General features: G+C 42.2%; 1 protein-coding gene across 11 annotated transcripts in view; it reads right to left on the bottom strand.

Moving 5' to 3' along the window:
- The window catches only part of ralgps2 (Ral GEF with PH domain and SH3 binding motif 2), an 81,475-nt gene that overhangs the window by 35,278 nt on the left and 30,615 nt on the right, over positions 1-15,582 (bottom strand). For all 11 annotated transcript variants that reach the window (XM_044361313.1, XM_044361320.1, XM_044361312.1 and 8 more), the window contains 4 exons: positions 10,530-10,613; positions 4,212-4,301; positions 4,019-4,111; positions 2,429-2,555 (listed from right to left, as the gene is read on the bottom strand). In XM_044361313.1, the coding sequence (XP_044217248.1) occupies positions 2,429-2,555; positions 4,019-4,111; positions 4,212-4,301; positions 10,530-10,613 (394 nt within the window). The remainder of the gene's footprint in view (positions 1-2,428; positions 2,556-4,018; positions 4,112-4,211; positions 4,302-10,529; positions 10,614-15,582) is intronic.

Here is a 15,582-nt window from a genome sequence, read left to right as displayed (position 1 = left end):
CTAGCCAAACAACAGCAGTAAGACTATGCTGGAGCAGAAGAGAGTTAAGGGCCCTTGTGCCTGTTTCTGGCCTCCCGAAGAGTCTTTCTCCACTGACAGAGACCAAATAGCAAATGCACACTACATTAACATCCCATTAATAAGTACAATAAAACTACACTGGAACTATCATAAATATTAACGAACTCTTGCTCAACAACACATCATTCAGAGTAAGTGTAAACCGCCTGTCTACAGAGCATGCGTCTCAGCTGTGTTTTTCATTCATCCTATTGGAAAAACAGATAGCATCCCGCTCATCACCCACACATCTGAGACCCAAAGTTTTAAGCTTTAAACCAGCGTCTTCCTCTCATAAATGTGTAACTATATGAGTGAATACTGTCAAAACACTTTTGCATGAACAGTAGTCCATGGCTGTGTAGACACTTTTGCTACGTGGCCGGTGGAGACAAGGTGAAAGGATAATGAGCTGGGGAAACATTTTAAAGTGTGTGCATTTTGTCACAGTGCTGCCATACATTTCTGTGGACTCTTTGTCCTTGCATGATTGGCTTGTGAACAGGAACGAGATCATCTGAGCATTTAACAGGCTGGCCCTATGGTGAGCGCAGACAGGAGGGAGCTGTGTCTGCCAAGCCTAATGGCAGGTCAGAGTTCACAGAGTCACTCGCCCGCGCACACACACACACACACACAAATATACTTTAGCACAAATGTATCACTGTGGAGAAACCAAAGCTCAGCACACACAGGGTTCTTTCTCCAGCCTTGTTATCAACAAACATAAGCATCACATACACAAAGATGCAAATGGAGCAAAGACAAAGAAACACGATAGAAAGTCACGAAAGTGGCACAAGTCCACAAATACACGCAACTCTCCTGTGGCGTATTTAGTGCAAAGAAAAACACACATGGTAATTTTAGCCCTCTGCTGTGGGTTGGGACTTTATTTTAAGCCAAGACCCAAATTTAACAGGTATTCTGTTTGATGACCAACAAGGTAAACATGTGGATGAACACACCAGGCAAAACCTCAACCTGAGTTTACCCATTACACACACACACAAACACCTCCAACACTTACATTAGGTGTCATGCTCTGGAACAAGCACTGTGGTTTTTATTGTTCCACTTATTCATTCCCACTTCCTCTTAGAGGTATCGGGTGGATTTATGACGGAGGGGAATGTCCGAGAACAAGAGAGTGGCGATTTCCCTCCGATGTGCCAACTTGGCTCGGTCCAACCATGAGGACAGCCAGCTGGTCACACAGCCACACGCATCATTGACAGGACCACTGTCCCACTCAATCTCTCTCTCTCACACACTCTCTCACACACACACACACACACACACACACACACACACACACACACTCAAAGACATATAAAACAAAAAGGCTCCACACCAAGAACAACCAACTAGTCACACATCACCGAAATGCTTATTAAATGGAAAGTGTCTCCTTCTTATTCACACACACACACACACACACACACTATGAGGACATACAGTAAAACTGCAAATAAATGTGTGCAGTTTCACAGTTTTAGCTCTGCATTTGTCTCATGGTCTGTCATTACTTCCAGACTTCCATGACGGACCACGACAGGGGGAACAGACTGGACGTTTCTTTAATTATAAACAGACTCTTGGGCTCTAAGTGTTTGTGCTTGTGTTTGTTTGTATATAGTGTGTCTAACTTTGAGTCTCAGAGTAGTAGCTATGATACGGGCCTGATGGTAAAAGGAAAAAAAAAAAATCATGGCAGTAAAGAACATCAAAGTCATCATCAAGTCAAAACAAGAACAAACAGTACAGCAATAAAACTGCACACACGAGCATGTGTGCTTTCCTTGCACAACTCATAAGGGATTCCTGTGTGATGTCATACTGCGGGGGCAAAAAAAAAAAAAAGGGGGTATAAATATTTAAGGAAAAAGGACGGAGACATTTATTATGATTTTTTACTGATTTATGTGTTTGTCCCAGCTGAAAAGAATCTAGATGTTTTACAGCAGAGCCACAAACCGGTGTCCAAAAGTCACTCTCCTCCACTCTGAGAAGCAAAGCAAAATGAAAATTCTGACAGAGAATAAAGTGAAAGAGGCATTGACTATTGTGAAAACATGGAACTTGCTGACAGGCTTACTGAGCGAGGAACAACGGACGATAAAATGTGACTGACTGATTGACTAACTGAGGCACTGAATAATCCATGACATAATAATGTGAGTTAAAAAAAAACAGCTCTCATTTCCTTTGTTCGTTTTGTAAAACCCAGACGCTTGTCCTTAGCCCATAAACATCAGCCCGTAAAGATAAGAAGCTGATACCGAGGCATCTTAGAGCATCCTTCAAAGATCAAACCTTGTGGTGGTCTGCGTGAGTGTGTGTGTGTGTGTATTTTTGTGTCTGTTACCTAGGTATGGTATACAAGAGACCATGCTCTGGCTGCTTATGAAGTCTCTCAGACGTTTGTAGTTATCTTCTTTGGACATCAGGAAGTCGAGTCGATCAAACGTCGCCTTGTCCTTCCGACTCAGTAACTATAAATATGTGAGGTAAAGAAGGAAAGAAAAAATAGTGAGCAAAGAGAAAAAGACAATTAATTTACCTTTATTCAGCTACACTTACTAAAGAGTGAAATCTGAAGTGCTATAGCAACAGTAACAGCAAAAAGACTCAGAATCATAAACGAAGAGTGTGCAGGATTTGCATGCTGCACGACAATCAGGAGGTGGATGATAGTGTTCTCTGTAAGTGCTGGTTGTTTGTTAATTAGCTGTCTTGCAACAAACTGTTGTCCAGCTTCAGTTTTTTTTTCAATTTTGAACCTTCTGTCTTCAACTTCTGGAATTTTCAGTCACCTTTCAACAACACCAGAGAAAAACCCAGAAATTTAAAAAGTTTAATTTGCTGTAGTCGATCCTTTTACTATTCAGTGCTGCTGAGATAATTGTTTTTTTTTTATTTGTCATATACCAGGCAACATTCTGCTATGATTAGCAGTGAATGAAATGCAGCTATCTTTAACAGAATAAAAACCATTAGCAAGAACAAATTACATGTCCATGTCAAAACATTTTATGACTGTTGGTAAGCCTCCAACCCCCTCTAGCTAGTTTATTATCTCTAACTTACTTAGCGAGAACACCACCAGTGCCAGAGCACAAAAGTATGCAGCTTTCCAGTTAGAAACAGACTGTTTGGATGCTTGTGTGTTTCTGTCTGTCTGTTTTTGAGAACTACAGATATTAAGTCTGCTACTGTAAGACGCCTGCACTGCAGAACAGTTCACTTGCGGGCCAATGCGATGCAGCAGACATGAAGCATCAGACCTCAGTCCAGCTGAACCGATGACATAACAAGGGCTGTGAAGATGGCACAAAGTCCCTTTGATATCAGCTGAGATCAAAAGTGCGTGTGTGCGTGCTGTTCTGTCTTCTGAAAGACAGGTGTGCTATGTCCTGGCCAGCAACCGCATTCGCTGACTGGCTAGAAGACTCTCCTGTGGTTTTGTGGACCCAAATATAAGAAATTTCCATTACATCAGAGCATCATTATGTCATTATGTAAGCTCAACATCTTCACTCAGAAACTGAAACAGATTGGCTGTCCCTCTCACATGTTCGTAAAATGGACACCGATACGTAATTTCCTGTATAAAAAAAAGTCTACAATTGAATAATGTGTTCAAAATGTCCCCACCATCTGTACGGAGGTGGTGGGGATTTCATTTGGGGATGGACTGGCAAAGCTAAGAAATAATAAGAGTAGGACTAAAAACTATGAAATTGGGTGAATTTAAGGTTTTCTGAAATAGTCTGCTTACTTATTTTATTTTCCTGCCCTTTGACGTTCATCTTGTCATGTCACTTGTGTGTTGGTTTTTATTAGCCTCTATTTATGTGTCTAATGTTTTGGTACAGATCTTTGTGACGTTGCCAATTGTCGACAGCACTCGACTGAGAAACTTGGCTTGCCTTCAAAGTAGAGTAAAATTACTCACCGCCCATGTTTTGGTGAGTCTGAAGATGGGAGCGCTTTGTAATGCTGATACCACAGCCATGACCGCATGGAGGTTGTTCATGTCACACAGTTTCTATGATAAGGAAAAGTACACAGTGCTCTAAGTTGAGTTCACAATGCAAACATTTGTGAAGATAAAACATTAATGTCATGTTGTGCATGGCTGTGTGTACCTTGGCAGTGCGGATGTAGAGACTCAGAACCTCGGCTCTGATCTTCAACGTCTGCGCATGGAGGATCTCTCGAACCACCCAGAAACTCGTCTAGATTAAAAAATAAAAAAATGAAAAAACACACACACACACACACACACACACACACACACAAACGGAGATTACAGCATGAAGCAACACTCACAAACTCATCAAAAACAGAACCGGCGCTGCAGTGCCAGGGTGATACTGCAAAACTGGTGACACAGAAAAACTTGCATGTGTTACATTCTTCAAAGTGCAATGAGGATTTCAGGTATGTTGCAAGAAAGACAGGGAATTCTGCCTCGTTAAACTTCCAGATCAGTGTCCAGAGCCAAGGCCTGCAGACAGTCAGGACTACTCTGGGCTGAATTGAGAATCTAGTGGAGCAAGGAGAGCACAGGGCAGGCTGCTAACGGGAACACTCCATCAGAGTCGATTAGAAAATTAGGTCTTGAGGAAAACAAGACGTTCTGAGGAAAATCCAACTGATTCCAACTGATTATACAACAGATACACATCATAACTCCTAATATGTCAACCAAGAAATAAGTGTGTGCATACGTGTGTGTGTTCAGAGTACTTGGCCAGACCAAGAATGATGTCGGAAATCTGTCTCTTTAGGGAGAATGTTGGCAAGGCAGAGTCCTGATTACACACTCACACTCACACACACATGCGCACACACACACACACACACAGACAAGTCAGTGAATCAATCAGTGTTTAGGCTCTTGGGACCAAGGGAATGGAAAGAGGAAAAGGAGAAGAGTGAGGGAAGAGAAGAGGTAATGGGAGGGGAAGTTAGTTTCTACGCCACAGGGCTCGGAGGGCTTTCAAAGCCCACAGCTGTCTGCACATTGTGTTCTTGATAAGACTGTCTCAGGCACGCTGACCATCTCCACTTTTTCTTCTAACTTAAGACATGTCACTCAGTTTCTAAAATTGCTCATTCTTCTCTCCTGTTAGGCTGTAGTGTGTGTTTGATAGACTGACTTTGCCTGTGTAGTCAGCATTCCACCGCTAGAGCCACAGACCACTAGGTGTGCTCTTTGTATGTGTCGATAAATTAAGTGTGTCTGCTTCTCCGTGCTTTTCTACAAATTCTAACCTACATCTGGCTTTGCCTACTTTTTCCTGGAAAACAGCCCCAAGACTTGTTTTTGTTTCAAGGGAAGAGGTGAGGAGCTGAGGAGTGAGGAGATAAATTCGTCCAGCTCGCTCATCTTCTCTTACAAACTCATGATACATACATCAAACAGCATTCAATCTATGCAGGTAATGTATCTCCAAAAAAACCAGAACCATATGTGTTCAGTTTTCATGATTTCATCTGTGAAGAAGATGAATATGAGCAAAAAAGGGCACACAGATGCTGACTTCCATTGGCTCTACTTTAATGTGCGGATTTCGTCGTGAGACAGTGACCTCATGTGAAGACGCAACTCCCACGCCCAAGTTAAGAAGGTGGAAGGTCAATTTGACAACATTTCAATTTTTTCTTTATACAGTAGACCAGAGTTTCCAAAGACTGTAAAATGCAATTCCAATCCGGGATCAAAACATGCTGCAGTTTCACATTAAGTTTCCTCTGTGGTATAACTTTATATATGAGGTCTATGTCTCTCAAATATCACTATACTGATGGGAATCATAACAGAGCATTGGTCCCCGTCTGACTTGGCCTCCAGAATAGTACTGCGATGAGATCACTCAAGTTTGACGGCAGCGCTCCACATAGGTGTGTACACAAGTGTGGATGTGCGTCTGAAAAGGGGGTTAGGGGGGGAAACAGGGGCTGTGCAGACACAGTCCCGTCGTTAGAGATCTCACATTATGTCCTGAAGCAAAGATCATGTCATCGGGACTGCGTTTATGAGCGTATTAAGGCCTCCAGATGGGACTGTAAGCGCTTCAATCAATAAATCAGTCAATCATTTATTAATGACCACATGACCAAGGTCGGTGGAATTTGCTTTCGGTACAGCATTAAGAGTAAAAGCGCAATTCAACAGTGTCAATAACATCAAACGTAGACAGATATCAGCATCACATTAGACACATGACGAACACAAGAGATGACAGATTACCGTAAAACAGAAATCACAGATGATATTTACAAGACACAAAGGTTTTAAATGCAGGTACATCTGTCCGGGTTAGTGAGAAGTGTTCAGAGTCCTTATTGCAGCGGGGAAAACACTGTTTTTAAAAAGGGATGATTTGGTGGGCAGGGACCTGTAGCGCCTCCTAGAGGGCAGCAGCTGTAAGAGCAGGGTGAAAGGGATCAGACATGATCTTTTTTTTGTTCTTTTGGTTGTGCGTTTGTGATATTGTGATTCAGCTGATGGGAGGGAAGTACCAATAATCTTGATGATTTATTGACTATGTGCTGCAGTTTTTTGTGTGTGTGACTGTCCGTGCTGCTGTACTAAATTGTTATGGATGAGGCGAGTGTGCTCATAATGATGGTTATGTAAAACTGAAGGAGGAGGTTTTGCTTTACTTTGAATTATTTGAGCTGTCTTAGGAAAAACAGTATTCCCTGGGTTTTTTTGGTAATGTGGTCTGTACTGATGTTCCATTTGAGTGTGTTGCTCATCTGTGTGCCATGAAATTTGAATGAGTCAGTGATAATTATGGGTTTTCCAGAGATGTGTATGGGGGTTTTTGGGCAGGGCGCTGTGCCTGAAGTCCATAATGACTTCTTGTGTTTTAGATGTGTAGAGCTGGAGGTTGTTATCAAGGCACCAAGTGACTGCTCGGGCTACCTGCTCACAGTGTCGGTCTTCGATGTTGTCGGTTATGAGTCCAATTATGGTTGTGGCGTCTACATATTTAAGAATGGAGACTGAGCTGTGGTGGGATGTGAAGTGGTTTGTGTAGAGAGAGAAGAGCCCGGGTGAGAGGACGCAACCCTAGGGGGCCTGTGCTGAGGGTCAGAGGTCGAGATGAAAGGCTATTCATCTTAACCCTCTGTTGCCTTCTCCACAGGAAGCTCCGGATCCAGTGACATATGCAGGTGTCATATTCATGTCCAGCAGTTTATTGAAGAGATCGACCAATTGTGTTGAAGGCTGAGCTAAAGTCGATTATTAGGATGCTCTGAGTGTTGTAGTGTATGGTAGAGGGCTAGGTTAACAGCATCCTCAACAAACCGGTTGGCTCCATAAGCAAACTGGTAAGTATCCATCAGAGGGGTGGTGTAGGATTTCAAATAGGAGCTTCATGACCACAGATGTCAGAGGAATTGGTCAGAAGTCATTGAAGCAGGAGATGTGGGCACAAGGATTTAGTCCTGGAAACACTGTGGTACTGTAAACTGGCAGAGGGAGGTGTTGAAAATGATAGTAAACATTGGGACCAGTTGAGCTGCACAGTGTTTGAGTACAGCTGGGCTCATCCTGTCCGGGCCTGCTGCTTTCCACTTGTTTGTTTTCCTGAACGTGGCTCTCACCACCTCCTCCTGAATGTAGAATGGAGGGGGTTGGAGGGGGCATGGAGGTTCAATAATCATAAATTAACGGAACCAGGCAGATCCAGTCACAAGCTGATAGCTGTGGATCAACCCATTTAGTGGCCTGAGGGGGACCTAGATGGAGCTGAAAATCTGGCCAATGATGGATCTACAGCTGACTGACTGCGTGATCTAATGCATGAGATGCTAACATCTGTTTAATGGTTGAGAGAGTTACGACTGGGCAATACAGCCAAAAAAATCAATCTAGATTTTTTTCGAGCTTGTGGTTGATTCACGACTTTAAAATTGATTTTTGTTTGCCTGCTAAATGCAGCCTTGAAACATCATATTTTTTTAACAGACAGTTGAACAAGAATAATAAAGGCCCTGCATCACCTGCAAAGCTATTATCATTACGCACAAAATACAGGTTATCCCAAACAGCTATTGACTGTCCAGTACCAGCTGCTTCAACTAAGTAGCTCATGGGCATCCAGTTTAATAATCAGTTTCAGCGTAGACAGAGCAAACAGGTCTGCTCATTAATTGATCCGATGCGGTTTGTGTTTCTAGACAAAACATCAGCCTGATAGCTGCAGACAGCTGCTGATAGTCAACTCCCAGCACTTTGACTCTCGTAACCAGAGATGATACCTCGTCAACAAGCACAAACTGAGAGCACAGATCAGTGTGCAGTTATTTTTAGTCTGTCCCCCTTGCGGATGCGACCGTTAAATACATTACAGGATAGCCAGAGACAGCTAGCCAACTGGAGTCATGGCAGTCTTGTAAACTGCAGCAGGTGTGCATGTAGTGTAACTAATCACGTCACAGTTTACAGGACTGACGCGTCTTAAAACTGCTGATGTAGCCGTCCACATTTCTTTTTTGACTAAAAATAACCTTTGTGTATATTGTAACAATTCAGTTTTACGATTTAGACATTTCACACATCGTGCAAAAACTAAAATTTTATCGAGATATCGCTCAGCCCTAGAGAGTTTACAGAACTAACAGTCCTGTGTTCAGAATGATCCAGAAGCCACTGGACCATCAATGATCAGTAAGATGGTGATTGTGCTCCTCTACGCATTTACAATTGCACTCTAAACGTTTAGCTGATTGACAGTCCGCTTCCACCCACACCTGCCAATATTTATTTTCCACAATTTATGGAATAAAAAGTTCATAATTTGTCGTTTCTGTGTGGCTTTTTCAGTTGCAATTGCATCAGTGTAATGTCTTGTTTAGGTCTTCGTGGTGAGAATATAGTCATCACCACAAATTCCTCATTGTTGCCTCGGTGTTTGATTGTAAGATTACTGAACAAAAACATTTAGTGTGTTACTACTTTAAGCAATATGCTGATTTGTCTCTGCACAAAACTCAACAAGACAGATTACTGTGCATCAATCAACTGTCTCTGAATTATTCTCTCCTCGCTGCCTGTTAAACAGACTAGCCAGTTCTCTTCTGCTCCACTGGCTCTCACGACATGGAGGAAGAGGAATATGGCTGCAGTTCATGCTAAGGAGCTTTCTGGGACTCTCTGCCCTCCCAATCCAAGTCCCAATCCAACTCCCATTATCCAAAAAGCTCATTTTCCTTGGCTCCCAGCTGCTGAATGTGAGCAGCTAACATCTTGAATCACCGTTTGGGATCGCTATACATGGAGAAGTTTCCACAGCAACACATTCTTGTTAGATCATCACATTTTATACTGGAGGGCAGTAAAGTGGGTCTTAAAGGAGCCTGGTAAAAACACTGGAAGGGGATTAAAAGGCATGGCTTCCCTTTACATCATTACCCACCACTTCCTGTTGATGATTTAACAGGGCACTGAGGGAGCATGCCATACACACTCCTGCATACATTTGGAAATGTTCAGACACGTGCTTCATCAGCATGCAAAAGCATATTAAATGACTTAATGAATTACAGAGCCAAGGACCAGCTAAGGAAAAAATGCTGTTCACCTAGGGACTATTAATGAAGTATATGACTGGTAGGGAGGAGCCGTGGAGATTATTAGGAGCTGCTGTGACAACCAGGATTTCAAAGTCAGCCATGTCTAGGAGAGCTACAGTGATGATTTAGTGGACATAATGGAAATAAGAACTGTAACCTCTTAGGGCTGCTCGATTATGGCAAAAATCATAATCACGATTATTTTGGTCAAAACTGAGTTCACGATTATTTAACACGATTACTCACTGACTTTGGAAACATCATGCATGCACCCGGGTTTCTAATCAGCTTTTTACAAGTAAGCATGTGCACAATAACAGACTGCAGTCAGAGAAAGCACAGTGCCAAGCGGCTGGATGAAAAGAGATCATTACACGGAGCGAAGTGTCCTCGTATCTAAAATAATAGCATCCAACGTCTGACTGAAACTAAAACAAAGTAGCCTGTAGACGTCTAAATAAGTTAGTTTCCGCCGCTGAACATTTGCCTGTGTGTTAAATTCAGACACATTCGGGCTGTGAGGAAGAGCTCTGCTTCCATTGTCTTCCATTGTGCTGTCTGGCTGCTAAGATACAAGATGCTCTGGATTTATAACACAAGACAAAACAAGAGCAATGATTGCAAAATGGAATGCAGCACTAAAATCAATTTATCTCAATTATCTTGTTTTCATAACCATTGGAAGCCAAGTCGTAATTGAAAATAAAATTCGATTAATCACCCAGCCCTATAACCTCCTCATACCTAGGTGGCTCATAAATCCTTAACACTGCAAGAGGGACTGTTTTCTTTGTCCTTGCTCTCTTTTTGGGGGTGTACTTGAGGTAGCACTGAATGAGACATAAGTGCACGCTGTGTATGTATCTCACCTGGTTGAACCTGCGAGTGAAGGCCACAACATTTGGAGCAGAGCTGTGCTTCTCCTTCTTGTTCCAGCCACAGCTTGACAGCTCCTGAAAACACAGAATCAGAGAAATTGACATTATGCACAGAGCCAGAGTACTGTTTGTATTCCCCAGCATGTTATTGAGTGAACTCAACAGTCTATTCAGACTCCAGGATTTTGGAGGGGTTTTTTTTGTGATTGTTGCGATCAAAAATGCTTGATTTTGCAGCAGCTTTTCTCAAAAACTCTCTGATGTGTCTTGTTGGTTGCTTTGATTAGACACAGGGAAGTGCAACGCTTGGTAACCTAATTCTCATGACAAGACCACATTTCCTATAAATCCTGTCATTTCCTGTTCTGCCGTTTTTTCAGCTGGCATGGGGTTTGTTTTGATAATGAGAGGAGAGGTTGAAGAGCCTTGCCAACTGTAAATGAGGAGTTACATTTGCTGATAAAGCAAGTTTTGTTTGGAAACGCTTTCTTTGTGCTGTAATGCCTTCAGCAGAACTCCTGTGAATCCAACCTGGTTGCACACAAAACGCAATACAAAACAGAGCATATTGACGGACTAGTTGCAAATGTCTTTCATTCTCATCACAAGGTATGAAGCTGGGTACTCATCACTGACTGAAACTATTCCAATGTCAAATGATCACCAAGGTATGGATTGATTTGTGCAGTTTTTGGAACCATAACAAAGCTTCAAGAATTATATCTCAAAACTTTAAATCTGTAATAAGTGATTTTTCAGCCACCTGGGGGCAGCAGAAACAAATAGTGAACACGACACTGACATATCATCACCTTTTAAGTTGATACAGTGAACTATCATTCATTTGGAGTCGTCTTTCTGTCCATCTGTTGAATGTAAGTCCAATGTTCACTCTCTTTTAGCTCTATTTCTCGTCTCCATTAACCCCTGAGAAGAATATCAGGCTCTTTAGCTGCTAAATGCTCCATTATGTTCACCAGTAGTTGCTAACTGTATCTGTTTGCCATGTGGTGCTGAGCAGGAAGAGTGAATGAACAGTGAGAGTGAGCCAAAACATACGCTGCAATAATCCTCTATAGGTTCATCACTGCAAGCATTGCCTCTCACATTACACATTGTCATGTCATACATTGTGATTATAAACATAGATTATAGCCACTTTAGAGATCATGATTAAAAGAAATTCATATCGGTTGATCTACCAATAGGCGTTTCTCCCAGGGGACATTTTGAGTTGCCAAAGCAGGAAAAGCACCGGTGTAACTAATAACATTACTCATAGCTCAGATCCAATTAGCGATACCCTGGAACACCCACACTGAAATGTAATGCAGCAAGGCAAAAATCTCCGCTGTGAGGAAGGTCTTCTGTGCATGAAGACACACATGTACTCCAAAAGCACAGGGGTGATGTGATGCGTATTTCATCCAACTGTAAAGGATGGTCATGGTGGCGGCTATAATTAAGTATAAAAAGGTTGCAATGCCAAAGTAAAAGATAAGACAAAGACCATAAGCAAAAGTAAACAATGCAGATTTTAAAACAAAGAAAAGGCTTTGCAAATGCAAAGAAAATGCATTTATTGACATTTGTTAGAGCAGTACTTATAATCTATAAAGTGTCAAATATTATCAAATGATTTACATTGATACAAAATGGAGAAGAGCAGGGAATCCTCACATTCAATAGGTTAATCAGAAAATCGTTGCTATTGAAATGGTCTTGATTAATTTTCCAAAGATCTTTTAATCAATGAATCCCCTCTGCTAATACTAGTCTTACAAAGAAGCAGCAGCTGTGAAAGCAGCAGCACTGATAGTAATTTCAGTACATTTTTTAGAAGAAAGGCGGTGATTTTGGATCTTGAACAGAGAGAATTCCAACAACACACAAACAGCAATTTCTTTTGAGTACCAGGCTGCACTCAGTTTGGCCTCAGCTGCTGTCCTCAGTGATGAGGTAAAGATGGAGACCACACAGACACTGCATGGGGAACCCAGACCCTCCTTTTAGCCCCAACAGGCTGTCCGGAGGCCAGGGACACTGACGTAACAGTAGGAAAAATGTTGTGCAAGCTCTCCTCCTAATCCCTGCCAACCCAGCCGACTTGGACTACAATATGAACAGCTGAATCAGACTGCGGCTCCCCCACACAATACCCCCCGTGAGACTGACTGTCTGGAAGCAACAACCTCTACCAACTGTTCACAACTCCCTGACCTGGACCGCATCAGGACAGTTCCTTGCACAGAGAAGTTATGCTTATTCAAAGGTGAGTTTCTGTGTGTGTGCAAACTTCTTAGAGGCAGCCAGCGGGGGTAAAGAAGCAACGTATAAAATACAGATGTTAAAAGCAGACATTCATGCGTGGGTGAGTTGATGCCTCCGGGTCTATGTTGCCTGAGTCTGGATGAGGATACAAGGAGAGGAAAAGGAGGACAGCAGAGGGAAGATGAAGACTATAAAAAGACAACAACGTGGAAGACCCCGCAGCATCCTCTCACAAGGTTTACTGGCCTGTGTGGAGCCTCCTTTGACTTTCAGCCAGTTGTCCCCATCACAGGACAGGCAGGATGTGGCTGAATCAGAGAGCAGGAGACTCTCGCCTGTCTCACCCATCGTTTATTTAACATCCTGCCTTTTTAAATAAGCGTTTTCCGTCTTCCTGACACCATGTCAATCATTCTCCTCCCCAGCTTCCACACTATTGTTAATGATTCCCAAACAGAGACGTTCCATAGTTAGTGGGAGGTGGGTGTGTTTGTGTGTCTCGCAGCTCGGACCACCACCTGACCACCCAGGTAGGCGGTACACCCGAGAAGAGACACACAGGCGGTCCTATGTCTCTCTCGCTCACCAACGCCGCAATATTTCAACAACTTACACTGCATCATTCAACCCTGGACCACCTGGGGCTGTCTTCTCAGGTGAAAGAATCTAATTTAACCATCCATCTAACTAAGCTTTAAGTGGAGACTTGAAGTCATTTAAGCACTATTGTTCTTCAGTTGTGTAATAACCAAGGCCGGTTGTCTCATGTGTATTTAAGCAGCAGGGAACTGATCCACAGCCTCTCCAGGAACTATCAGATTTTATTGCTTTTATTATTCTTGTGCCTTTATATTCTCACTTCACGCTGAGGTATTACAAACAGCAGGCAGCATTTTAAAATCTGACAACAGCCGAGTCTTTGGAGAAAGGCTTTGACGAGGCAGCTCTGGTAGAAAGAGCACTTTCAAATGCTGCAGTAAAAGAGTGCAGTAAAAAGCCTGCTCCGCCAAACCACAGACAGCCGGTCATTTTCACATGCTGGTCTGGACAAGCAGCATTTTGATTAAAGAAAGAGTCTCATGGGTCTGCTAGAAGCTGGCTTCTGACTTCTGTTGGGTATGTATAGTTAAAATGAGGGCTGTCAAGAAAAAAAAACTGACGTCAAGTCTGCTTGAACATTTAATTGACCTACAAGCTGTAATCATCAACTAATAACTATTGAAGGAGTAAAATGGCGCCCCACCCAAAGTCTTACCTCAAACTTAAAGAGGACCTATTATGTTCATTTCCAGCTTTAATTTTTTTATTTTTGGACGCCACTGGAGTTGCTTTGCATGAGTCACAGTTCAAAAAACTCCTTATTTATCTTATACTGATCCTTTATGCAGCCCCTCAGTATAGCCTTTGTCTCTTTACAGTCTGTTTTAGCTCTTGTCTCTTTAAGGCCCCCCTCCTGATGAGCACACTCTGTTCTGATGTCTGAAAATAAGGAAAAGCATAATAGGCCCCCTTTAAGGACACCAAATGTTCACCTAAACCATATGTTTGTTTATGTGACTTTGGTTGACTTCGGTTGCAAAACAATTAGGTACAGCTTTGTTGTTTTCTACATCTCATTTACTAACCCTAACCCAAGTGTAGGTTCTGCTCTGCTGTACAAAGACATTATAAGGAGTATTAAATAAACAGAGGTACAGGCTGAATAAGATAACCAGCTGCAGCTAAGCCACAAATTGCAATGACCTCATGTGAGATACCACAATCATTCCTTTTGTTTTTGTCTACATTGTAAACGGAAAACTAAAGTGTTGGGGTCCCGGGTAACATTAAAAAGAGAAGGACTGATAAAGATGACAAACAGGATGGAAAAAGAAGGAAGATGAGGAGGAGAGGACATGAGACCAAACAACAAAGTTTGTTGCAAGACAGAGGACACTGTGAAGATAGATTTACTGAGGATGACAGGAAGGAGTGCAATGAAATGGAAAATCTGCACAGTTGGGTCTGTTGTTGATCTGTGCTTCAGCTTGAGTGAGACAGAGGAACCCTAAACTGATTGCTGACTGACTGCCAGGTTATGCCAAATTTATAGTGCCACTGGTCTACAGAAAAAAGTTTACTATGACGAAAAACGAAGACCATAAAATACATTGTTTTCTCAGCCAGAAAGTTCTTAACTATAGACTCTGGCAGGGACCTGCAGTATGAACAAGCCAGCAGCAACAACGGAAAGAATTACTTTTCCAGGACTTTTAGTACATGTGATTCTTATACAGGCCATCTGTCATGGCTAGTAAAACACACTAAGCATGTTGTTATATGAAAATTTCATAGTGCACTTTGCTAAAGATGGTTCAGTCTATGATATTGTCTTAAAAGGGGACAGAACATGCACATTTCCAGGACTATATTTTTAATATGGGGCTGTTCTGGAGTATCTTCTGCATGATTTATAGTACAGAATTGAAGTAGTACGATTTCACTTCTTTTTTTCCGTTCTTTACTAGAAATGGAAACTTCTTAAATACATCCGTACATATTCAAGCATAAATCCAATCTGATATATATGCAAGTGGACAGTACAAACCACCCATGGAACAACCTCAGTAACAGCCTTAGCAACAAAGGCTACTGAACGGATGGTCGTTTGAGGGCATTCGCAAACAATCACATCACGAGGATGAAGTAGAGGAAACATTTCAAACGACGCAATCAGGGTTTTGGAACTATGACCATGTTTAACATAAATATCTGACATCATAACAGTATATAA

The sequence above is a fragment of the Thunnus albacares genome, chromosome 9 (genome assembly GCF_914725855.1).
Source record: "Thunnus albacares chromosome 9, fThuAlb1.1, whole genome shotgun sequence".
Classification (NCBI taxonomy): domain Eukaryota; kingdom Metazoa; phylum Chordata; class Actinopteri; order Scombriformes; family Scombridae; genus Thunnus; species Thunnus albacares.
The sequence above is the reverse complement of the archived record's forward strand: the minus strand, read 5'-3'. Positions and strand labels throughout refer to the sequence as shown.